We start from the raw sequence: 12,688 nt of genomic DNA, 5'->3' as shown, positions 1-12,688 counted from the left end.
ACTTGGCACTTTGGGATCCCTTTAAGTTAAACCCAAGCATTAACTTTAATTTTGATAAATATAAATATATTTTTTAAATCAAAATTAAATTATATATTTTTTTTATCAGAATAAAATTATAGATTTTTATTAAATTAGTTTTAAATTAAATCATATATTTTTTATCAGAATTAAATTATATTATTATGCTTTTTTATTATTATCTTTGCTTCAAGTTTAAAGTATTAGCAAGTATTAAAGTATTTTTTATTATTATCTTTGCTTCAAGTTTAAAGTATTAGCAAGTATTAAAGTATTTTTTATTATTATCTTTGCTTCAAGTTTAAAGTATTAGCAAGTATTAAAGTATTTTTTATTATTATCTTTGCTTCAAGTTTAAAGTATTAGCAAGTATTAAAGTATTTTTTATTATTATCTTTGCTTCAAGTTTAAAGTATTAGCAAGTATTAAAGTATTTTTTATTATTATCTTTGCTTCAAGTTTAAAGTATTAGCAAGTATTAAAGTATTTTTTATTATTATCTTTGCTTCAAGTTTAAAGTATTAGCAAGTATTAAAGTATTTTTTATTATTATCTTTTTTTCTGTAATAAAAATTTTCGAAAAAATATTTCAACTTGTGTGTAATAAACCTTATTTGAGAAAGAAACACATGTTAAGAAGATTGGAGTTTGTTAAGAAGTTCAAAAACATGCCGTTAAGTTTCTGGCAAAAGATCCTGTGGGGCGACGAATCGAAATTTAAGTTAAGGTCATCTGATGGAGCCCAAAAAGTTTGGAGAAAAGCCGGAGAAGCCTACAAATTAGGCTGTGTGAGAGGAACTCTCAATTATGGTGGCGGTAACGTGATGGTATGGGGTTCAATAGTTTGGAAGGGTATCGGAAAACTCCAATTTATTGATACTATATTGGATAAGGTGCAATACAGAAACATATTAAAGTAAAATTTGAAGTCATCTGCTCGAAAACTTCGGCTAGGATCTGGGATTTATATTTCAGCAAGATAATGATCCCAAGCATAGTGCCACTAAAACCAAGGAGTGGTTTGCTGAAAATAATGTTGAGATCTTGGAATGACTCGCACAATACTGGACCTTAATCCCATTGAATATTTGTAGGAAATTTTAAACCGAAAAATTGGAGATCAGTCATTTTCCATAAAAGATAACCTCAAAGTGGCAATTGTAGAAGCCTGGGAAAAGATTCAACTAGAACAAACAAAATTTTTAGTCTAATCAATGCCTAGAGGTCTACAAGCTGTAATCCAAGCAAAGGGAGGCCCAACAAAGTATTAAAATAGTTGTTTTGTTATATAATAATTAATTTTGAAACAAATAATGTGTTAGGTCGAATATTTTTTTGACAATAAAAAAACAACCTAAGTTCCTTTATTTTAAGACTAAAAATTTTGTGATTCATATTTTACATTAAAATAAATAAAATCTATTTAAAAACATGTTCTTTTATTTTTATTAATCTTGAGTTTACCAAAAAAATCTAAATTTACGAAAATACAGCACTTTTTTTTGGAAAAATATTTAAAAAAATCTTTGGTCGGATAATTTTTTGAGACACTGTATATATATATATATATATGAGAGAGGGTTATTAACCACTAATAAATAGCCTCCTCCTCTGTAGTGGCCTTCTTGGCCTTGAGGAGATGAATAAAAAAAATATATATATATATATATATATATATTAGGTCTACCAGAAATTTATGTCTGCTTTTCAGTACACTATTACTTTATAATGAAGACAAATGTAAAATAATTTTGTTAGAGTTATTTTGCTAAGTCTGTATGAATACTTTAAACAATAAAAATAATAAGATAAACATGCACTAAATAGATATATGTTAACGCCTCACAAATTGTTTTCATAGAAACAGACAGAACTTTCCTGTAGACCTAATATCCTACTATATATATATATATATATATATATATATATATATATATATATATATATATATATATATATATATATATATATATATATATATATATATATATATATATATATATAAATACATATATAGATCTATAATTTGTTGTTTTTGGGAAGAGCGGAAGGAAAAAAGTGATTCTTACGCCAACACATACGTCACTTTTATTTACTTTTGACTTTCGTCCAAATATATATATATATATATATATATATATATATATATATATATATATATATATATATATATATTATATATATATATATATATTTATATATATATGTATATATATATATATATATATATATATATATATATATATATATATATATATATATATATATATATATATATATATATATATATATATACATATATACAGTGGGATGCATAAATATAGAGTCATTACTTTGTGTGAAATTTTTTTTTTTTTCACAATTATCTTTGAAACCAATAAATACAATTAAAAGCGTATTAAATGTCTTAATTAATTGATTCTCTATCGAATGGTATATAATTGGAACTCGTTAGGCTAACCAGTCTTGAGTAATTATTAATTTAATTAGAACATACCTGTATTTCTAATTTAGCAAAAATATAGAGTTAACTAAAATTTAACAACTTAAGTTGAAATATCTCAACAAATTGTTATCCGAGCAATATAAAATATGGTGGTTGATTTCTTTTGAACAATATAAACAATCTTGCGGAAATAAAGTTATCATTTTTATATCTTAAGTTATTCGCATTGTTAATTATTTGGTAAAGTAAAAGACAAAAATGGGCAGAAAAGCTGCTTCAGACAATGTATGATGGAAAATTGTAGGTCTGCTAAAAAATAAAACAAAAAGCCAACAAGAAATAGTTCGAATGTGCAATGTTTTGTTTAAATGTAAAGAAACAACGTTGAAAAACCACGAGCTACATAATGATGTTAAAGATTTACCAAAGCTTGGTAGGCCTTTAAAGCTAACTTCAAGAGACCAAAATTATCTCTATCGAAAGGTTAGACATGACCCTAAAAATTCTTACAGCGAACTTGCTGAAGGGCCCACAAATACGCCTAGTAATGTTAGAGTTAGTAGATAGACTGTACGAAGATGCATAAATAAGAAAGGCTTAGATTGCTATGTCGCTGCTCGAAAAACCACTTTTGCGTGTCTCAGATTGCCTAAAAAGATTAAAGTGGTGCAGAGAAAGACTTCACTGGTCTGTAGAAGACTGAGCCAAAGTCATTTTCAGCAATGAATCTAATTTTGAGGTGATAAATTGCAAGCCAAGATTAATCATCAAGAGGCTTAGGCTGGAATATAGGGATGCTTCACCCATAAAGTAACAGAGTCATACAACATTTATAATGGCAGAATTAACCAGTACAACTACAGAGACCCTCAAAAGTAAACTTTTGCCAACAGCCAGAGCTTTTAACGGGAGACGACAACAATGGATTTTTCAGCACGATGATGCTCACACTGCAATCTCGGTTAAAGAGTGGCTTGATCAAAAAAATATTACTGTCATGCCTTGGCCAGCTTGTTCTCCAGATCTCAATCTCATCAGTTCATGATTAAATGGATGACCTTTCCAAACTCAATTTCTACGTACTTTGGCTTGATGCTATGTATATATTAGGGTGTTTCATATTTTATCAATTTTCAAAATCGAACTCGCGAATCGATTTATAAATTGACTATTTGTATAAAAATAAGTTTGAGCAAAAAAAAAAAAAAATATTTAATTTTTAGGGTCCCCGCCAGTTCGATTTTGGGCCAAAAATGATGGGTGTTTTAAAGGCCTGGCGGGGACCTTAAAATTTATCGAAATTTTTTTTTTATTCTTTTAAATGTTATATGTTGGATTGAATATTAATCACATAAATGGAGCATGTTGAAAAAACTAAGAAATTAGTCTACAGAATCTTTTAAAATTGGTGAAAAATCCAAATTTTCCATCTTAAAAATCTAATTTATCACTCAATCGCGTATAAAAAACATTTTTGATTTTCTAATAAACTGTTTCCAGACGCGGAAAAATCAATAACCTAGATTTTTTTAATAATAGTGTCAAATGAGGTATATACAGGTCTAAAAAAAAATTTCTTTTATCCTTCGAGGTAACCTAACCCTTACGCTAACCTTAATAGCCTAATAACAATTGTTTATTTTAGTTATTTTTATAATAAAAAAGACTTAATGAACTTACTGCAACATTGTTAAAAGTGGTATTGTTGTTATTAGTTTTATTGCCTCAAGATTAGAAAGTATATGGTAGCTTTTCAACTTTAAATGATTTTCTTGGTATTGTTGCAAAGTTTTTTTTGGTTTTGTAAAAAATAAAAAATAAAAAAGAATGATATGTTTAAGTATAATTAAATAAAAAATACATATTTACAAATCAATATTACATCATTAAATAAAAGTCATCATTTAAAAACTATATTATCTATTTTGCAATTGCTTGATATGCTAATTGCAAATCTTCTTTAGTCTTTGCCTTGTTAAGGTTTTCTCTCCTTTGGTGAATAGCTAGCAGTAAGTCCTGACAATCGTCTTCATTGTGAACGTTATTTACAAAGTCTGATACAACTTTAATAGATCTTTCAGAAACGTCGTTAACCACTGCAAGGTTGGAAACAAACTGGGAAAAAATCTTAAACTGTTCAATATACTCCCATAGTGGTGCCGGGCTGTTTAACCAAAGTTTATCATTTAGCTTAGTAAGGTTTAACAAACTAAATATGAACCAAGAGTTTTCTCCCACTAGTTGGGCAATACTTGGTGGTTTTTCTAGGTTAAAGTTAAGAGTTTTTAACAAATTTAATTTTTCGGAATGCCGAAAAAATTCAGGAACTGGTTTCGAAAAGACCATTTTTGCAACTTCTTCTCTCTCTGCAACAGAAATACCTTGGTCTAGAAGAGCCAGCGGAATTAAAGTTTCATCAAGGTACCATAAATGTGATTCCATTGAAACCATTGTGGCATCAATTCCATTTAAAATTATTTCAGAATTCTGAACATATTGTTCTACGTAACCTCTATATTTTGTCATTTGCCAATAGGCTTTTATATCTTGGTAAGGCGCAGCGTAAGGTAAAGAGGTTTTTAAAAACCAGACAGTATAAAAGATTGAGATAAACTCAGCAGTAGACTGCACTTCGTTCTTTTGATCATCTGTCAATTCATAAGACAGTTGCAAACTCAATATCCGAATCTTGAGATAATAAATAGCTTTGGACATAAAACGTGCATGAGACACGCACCCTGGAGCTTGAATTTTAAAATCTCTTTCAGGGCATAAGTACATTAGGGTTAGTTTCAATAACTCCTTGTAGTCTCCTCTGGGAAAAGTGTTTTTTTTTAGAGCAATCTCGCAATATTTTACAGCATCGAGTTTATGGATTTCTAAGAAAGTGGTAGCAATAGATTGAGTGTCATATTTTACAAACTTTGAAGAGTCAATGCTACTTTTAATGTCATTCCAGTTTAATTGGAACCGTTTAAACATTAGGTTTTCTGGAGATTTAGTTTTTCCACTGCACTGTCTTTCACAGAAGTGTTTTAGATGTAACTCATAAACATGCCTCCTGCAAGCCAGCTCTAGTAGAATTGAGTTTTGTTTATGACTAAACCTGACATTTGTACCAGAAAGTCTTCCTGTATTTGTAGCTGTTGTATCAAAACATAAACCTTTTACGTCATCACATATTCCATACTCATCCGGTATTTTAACTAAAGCATCGTATTGAGCTTGTCCAGTACCACGATCAATTGCTGGAATGCCAAGGAGCTTCATTTTACCATCAATATTTACCGAGACCGCAAATCGATCTCTTTTTGATTTTATACCTTCTGTGATGTCTTCGATAATTTTTCCATCAAAATGTGCTATTATGGGAAAAGTAGCTTTAGCGGTAGCAATTTTTACATTTTTCTTATATTGTTCAGCATTTTCTTGAATAGATTTTTTTTGAGCTCGCCAAATAGTTGAATGAGACACTGAAAAATCAGCCACATTTCCGCCTGAACTTACGATTAAATCCGTACATACATGCACTAGATCTCTTGATGAAATATTTTTTGAGACTGATGTCATGGCAATATCTTTAACAAAACCTTTCCTTAACTCTTGTTTTGCGTTACTTGGGCCGGGTTGCGATAAATCAAAAGAAATATCTGATTCTGTACTCACGTCACTGATATCTGAGAGAAGCTCTAGATCTGTAGTTGATTCGTCTATTTGGGGTAACTGTTTAATATTACAACTTTTTAAAGGCTTCTTATCTTTATTTACCGTTTTATATCTCATGTCTTTGCTCCCCAAAGTCATTAGACGACTGGACTTTTGGTCTTTTAAAAATTGGATATTAACATAGTATGAAAGTTTATCAAGGCTCGTTTTTTTTAAGATTTCCTTAATATTATCTTTACCAATCCAAAATACCTGCTCCCCCTTCTTTTTGAATTCTTCCCTAGATTTCTCTGCTGCTTTAGAGTCTTTATTCTTACTTTTCTTTAATGTCTCCCAACTATCGATTAAACGAGTAATATTATTCCTGAAAAAATTAAGATAATACATTAAATAAAATAGAAATATTAACTTTAAGATGCACCTTATATTTTGCATTATTAAGCTATAATCCACACGTAATAACAACTAAAAAAATTAGTTGTAGTGGTACTACAAAAAAACCTTAATCATCTACTAGCTTATTAAGTTCGAATGATTATACAAATTTATAATAACTATTTTATTATAAATTGAAATTATAAAACTTACCTTATAGATTTATCCGTTAATAATCCATCTTTATAACCTCCGTCTAACCATGGTTTTTTTACTGCAAAAAGAATACAGTTGTCAGGGCAAATGACAAGTCCGGAGCACTTTGCGAATTTATCGGGCCCATCAGTACAACCAATAAACCTTTTGGATGGAGTTAACTTGTTACTAGATCTTTTAAACTGAAAGTTAAGAATTAATTCTTTATTTGTTGCAAAAGTTATCTGAGTTAAGTTTTCTATCAGGCTTTCTTCTTCAAATAAATAAGCTCTAGCTTTAAGTCTCGTAATTTTAGCCATTTTGAATATTATTTAAAAAAATATTAAAGCACTTATTATTAGTAACGCAAATTTAGTTTAAATACTTTGTCTTCGCATTGGAAAGTAGTTGTTAAATTTTAAATTATTATTTAAGTACCTTGGTATATACATTTTCTAAAAATATTTTCCGATCAAATTTCCGGATTTTCAATTTATTGCTCTCTAATGTTTATTAAGTAGGGGCCATTAAGGTTAGTGTCTGGGGCATGTTACTCCATGGATCCAATTATTATTTTTTTTAGACTTCATTTAACACTAATAAAAAAACTATTCAAATTATAGTTTTTTCCGGGTTTGGAAACAGTTTATTAGGGTATAAAAAAAGTTTTTTATAAGCCACCGAGTAATAAAATAGGTTTTTGTGAAAGAAAATTTGGATTTTTCACCAATTTCAAAATATTATGTAGACTAATTTCTTTATTTTTTCGACATGCTCCTTTTATGTGATAAACATTCAATCCAACATATAACATTTTAAAAAAAAAAAGATAAATTTTAAGGTCCCCGCCAGGCGTTTAAAACACCCGACAATTTTGGCCCAAAATCGAACTGGCGGGGACCCTAAAAATTAAATTTTTTTAATTTTTTTTTGCTCAAACTTATTTTTATACAAATAGTCAATTTATAAATCGATTCGCAAGTTCGATTTCAAAAATTGATAAAATATGAAACACCCTAGTATATATATATATATATATATATATATATATATATATATATATATATATATATATATATATATAATTATTATATATAAAGATGTTTATGATAAAATAAGCATTAAATCAAAATTGATTAGCAAATGTAAATTTGTAAAAACACACTACAGAAAATGTATATTGTTTACTTATAGATTAAAACTTATAGATAAAAAAGCAACACTATTTGTAGCTATATAATGCTATAAAATGCTACATTAATGTAGCTTTGTCGACGCCTACAATTAGTGTTGATTTATTTTTTCAACAAAAATGTAAATAAGTGAAACATCTACATTTAGTGTACACGTTTTTTAAGAGTGCATGACTGGTGATTTAGCTAAACAAAACAAATTAATACAGTCGTCCCCCGGTTAACGAACCCCCCTGTTAGCGAACTTTCGGTTAATGAACCGAAAGTTTGCCCAAAATCCTCCCCCGGTTAACGAACCAGAACTCGGTTAACGAACCGGGACCGCCAAATGGCGTATTTTTAATTTTTTCGTAAAATTTTGACAAGCATTTTTCAAGTTCAATTCTCAATTTTTTGGTAAAAATTTGACAAGCAATTTTCTTGTTGAATTTTCTTTCAAGTTCAATTTTCAATTTTTTGGTAAAAAATTTGACAAGGATTTTTCATGTTCAATTTTCAATTTTTTCGTAAAATTTTGACAAGCATTTTTCAAGTTCAATTCTCAATTTTTTGGTAAAAATTTGACAAGCAATTTTCTTGTTGAATTTTCATTTTTTGATAAGCAATGTTCATGTTCAATTTTTAGTTTTTTCTAAAACTTTGACAAGCAATTTTCATGCACAATTTCAATTTGTTTCAATTTTTAAAAGTGCATAAATCTCAGGTTTCAATCATTTCACCTTTGCCTATTTTATTTATCAAGTTGGACAATTTTTTGAATTTTTTCCCCCATTATTTCGGCAAAATCCACCAATTAAAAATTTTTTAATGGCGGCCTATGGGAAAACGCGTTTCGGTTAACAAACTTTTCGGATAACGAACTAGTTCGTACTCCGAATTAAGTTCGTTAACCGGGGGACGACTGTAATTATTTAATAATTGATTTATAATTAAAACTGAAAATTTTAATTATAAAACAGTTAAAATTAGATCAGTTACAATTTGATTAGTAAAAAGTTAGAGTTTTATAAAGAAGTTAGCTAAAAAAGTTTAGTTCACTCTAATTATGTCAGCAATGCTGACATAAATAGAGGGAAATTTATAATTGTTGTTAAAAATATTATTATTAACATTATTGCCAATAATAACTAATAAATATATTTAATTTAATTACTAATATTAATATAATTATAATTAATATAATTAATAACAAATATAATAAATAATTCATAATATATAGTTATAATAAATATAATTAATAACTAAAAATTAATATTATTTAAAAAAAGCATTAATTGCCACCAATTAAGTATATATAAAAATTACAACTGAGAACAACTTATTTTTGGTTTTTTGTTATTCATTATGCTAGGCTTTTGTTGTTCTTTGTGCTAGGTTTTTGTTGTTCATCAGGCTGGGTTCATCATGCTAGGTTTTTGTTGTTTATCAGGCTGTTTCCTTGTGCTTGATTTTTGTTATTCATCAAGCTGGGTTCATCGTGCTAGGTTTTTGTTGTTCATCAGGTTTTTAGAGAAACTAAATTTATTATCTAAAGCTTACCAAATCAACTTATTAACCCAGTTTATTCAATCAGATTACATTTTTCCCAGATAAAGTGATAAACTGAAAACTGTAAATTTTTGTTTACAATTCAAATTAGACTTTACTTTGAGTACGCTTTTCAAGTTTAGTCATCATGGAAAATAAATACTCTAATAAGGAGAAAGATAATAAAATCCTTTAGAGCAAAAACAAGCAACACTATTGCTAAAATTAAATTCAAAAAAAGTTTGTGAGAAATGCTTTTTATAAATATTACAACTACAGAATAAATTGTCCATTCTATTGCTGAAGTGCAATTGGTTACTAAATTTAATGAGAATAGACTTTCCTTGAAATTGCAACCTTAAATTCAATTCAATTGTACAAATAGGAAGAGAGTACTTTTAGAATAAAGTAAAGTTAATTATTATAGAGAACATCAGTTACGGCCAGATGAGTATGTGACTCTCAACAAGAATTATCTGTCCATATTTTGCAGCATTATTATTAGACACGATAATGTATATTAAAACAAACCCAAAAACTGTACATGTTCAAAATGTCAGCATAAAGAGAATTAATATTAAGAATCTAATTAAATGAACTTATGAAAACAAAACAAAAATTGCATTGAAAATTTTGAAACTTGATAGAAAAAAATGATAATGTAATTCTGCTATAAAATGACAAATGAAAATTTTAGAAAAAAACCTTATCTCGCCTGGTTAATGCAGTTTCTTACTTAATTATTGATATGAATGGACTTGACAACAAGTTTAGGATATTTTTTTTTAATCAAAAATTTAAGATTGTCATTAGTATGCAGAGTTAAAAAAAACTTTTGGTTAAGTTTATTATTATCATTGTAAATAACTGTTAAAAGTAGTTTATTGGTATGATGCAGCAATATGTACATATAAATTCTATTTAAACTGAAAAATAAAACAAATTGTTAACAAATTGGATAAAGTTAAATTACAGTAAACAACTACCATATTACTTCGCATTCCAAATAAATTTCCGACCAATGTTGAAAAACCTGGTGCATTGCAAGATTGTGCCATAAAACCAAGCTTCAATTCATTAATGCAAATGATTGCATCTCCGTACTCTTTTTTCCATTGGGGACAATTCATTAAATGCACCTAAAATAAACATTTGAAAAAAATTTAATAAAAAAACAAATTTAAAAAAGTACAGAAAAATTCGATTTAAATAAAACAAAAAAATTAAAATTACTTTATTATTATTCATTATTAGTTGAACAATACAACGCACACGTTCCTGATAATTTTTAACAGCAATCACTCTAAAAAAAGAAGTAGAAATAAAATAAAATAGACAAAAAACAAACCAGAAATCAGTAGAAAGTATTATGTGTTTACAACTATTTTATTTTTATTTAGTTTAACAAATTATTTGATTTCCTAAACTTTAAATCTTTAAAAATAATTAATAACAAACTAGTTTAACAAATTATTTGATTTCCTAAACTTTAAATCTTTAAAAATAATTAATAAGTAAACATCCCATGATTAGAACTACTTGGTAAATTATTAGGATTAGAGTTGCAAAGAAGTGACAGACAGCATGAATGTGATCTGGTGGATAATCAAAGCAGGAGATTTAAATAATTTGAATTGAAAAAATTCATACAGAAACAAAACCAAGTTAGTGGAGATATGTATCAACCAAAGAAAACCCTGTCGATGATATAACAAGAGGAATTGCACCATCGGAACTAAAACAAAATGTTAGATGGTGAAAAAAAAACAGAATTTTTGATTGATCAAAAGAAAAAAAGCTATTGAAGCATAGCATCAATAATAGAGAAGCAAAGAAGAAAAGAAGAGAAAATTTACTGATGTTAGTTCTTGTAAGAGATGGAACCTGGCAATTGCAACCTGAGAGATTTTCAAGTTTGACTTGTATTACAAGAGCGTTTTTTTGGGTTCATTGTTTTATATACAATATCACCAAGAACATGCAGGCTTACAAAAGAACTAGAACAGGAAGAGATTCTTGAAAAATCTCTTCCTGTTCTAGTTCTTGTGTATGCCTAGTTAATTAATTATTTATTAATTAATTATTAATTATTAATTAATTATTAAATAATGTTTACAAAAGAACTTCCTGATCTAGTTCTCATGTATGCCTGGTAAATTTTGTTTACAAAAGAACTTACTGATCTAGTTCTTGTGTATGCCTAGTAAATTTTGTTTACAAAAGAACTTCCTGAACTAGTTCTTGTGTAAACAAAATTTAAATTGCATTTGCGTCATTTTTAAGTCTTTCAACCAAATATGCTAAAAATATCTAAATATCTCATTAAGATTTTAAGCAAAAACTTTTTTTTGTCCAATTGATTATAAATTGAATGTGGTATTTATTTTGTAAAACACCCAATATTACTTATTATGCATAAAATTAGAATGAAAATTTATTTGATTATTTGTAGCAAATTGAAACAATTTTTTTTAAACTTCACTTTTTAGTTTTAATTTTAAAATTAGCGCAAATGATTATATATAAACAAATCATATCATACGGCCTTAAAAGGTCCCACCTGTGCAATATGTTTTTCCATATAAACACAAGCTGAAATTCATCCCACAATACTAAGTACCTTGGTTAGACGGGATGTTTTTTTTCTACGTAATCATAGATATTGTATTTGCAATACTAAAATAATAGTAATTATGTTTATTAAACAAGTATTCTAATTTTCTAATAATAATATCATATAATAATAGTAATACCATTATTACAATATATTTATCAAAAAATAATAATAATTTCATATTATATAGACGATAGCTATTCAAATACAAAATATAAATGTTTAATAGGTGTATTGAGTATTATTTTAATTTTCATTTTGCTTTAATATTATTCTGTTCATTTAAATTTTACTTAGGGTTGATAATTTTCGCTGCTTTAAGTGAAACTTTCACTGCTTTAAGAGAAAATGTTACTGCTTTAAGTGGAAATGTTACTGCTTTAAGTGGAAATTTTACTGCTTTAAGTGAAAATGTTACTGCTTTGAGTGAAAATGTTACTGCTTTGAGTGAAAAAGTGAAAAAAAAAGCTCTTAAGCTTTCATTACTTAAATAAAAGAGATATTTACTGTAAACTTAATTCGTTTCTTAATTAAGGTAAACTTAATTCATTTCGTTTTAAAATAAAAAATAAAATAGTGAACTAAAGATCAAAGGTTCATTCATTCCAAAATAAAATTTTTGTGAATACTTTAATGTCTTTAAAACCTAAA

At 27.3% G+C, this 12,688-nt stretch overlaps 1 protein-coding gene across 4 annotated transcripts in view; it reads right to left on the bottom strand.

The window, feature by feature from the left end:
- The window catches only part of LOC101236626 (calcium-activated potassium channel subunit alpha-1), a 119,029-nt gene that overhangs the window by 49,062 nt on the left and 57,279 nt on the right, over nucleotides 1–12,688 (bottom strand). For all 4 annotated transcript variants that reach the window (XM_065795305.1, XM_065795306.1, XM_065795304.1 and 1 more), the window contains 2 exons: nucleotides 10,657–10,726; nucleotides 10,410–10,562 (listed from right to left, as the gene is read on the bottom strand). In XM_065795305.1, coding sequence (XP_065651377.1) covers nucleotides 10,410–10,562; nucleotides 10,657–10,726 — 223 coding nt within the window. The remainder of the gene's footprint in view (nucleotides 1–10,409; nucleotides 10,563–10,656; nucleotides 10,727–12,688) is intronic.

Source organism: Hydra vulgaris, chromosome 04 (genome assembly GCF_038396675.1).
Source record: "Hydra vulgaris chromosome 04, alternate assembly HydraT2T_AEP".
NCBI lineage: Eukaryota > Metazoa > Cnidaria > Hydrozoa > Anthoathecata > Hydridae > Hydra > Hydra vulgaris.
Note: the sequence above shows the minus strand (reverse complement) of the source record. Positions and strands in the feature narration are given on the sequence as shown.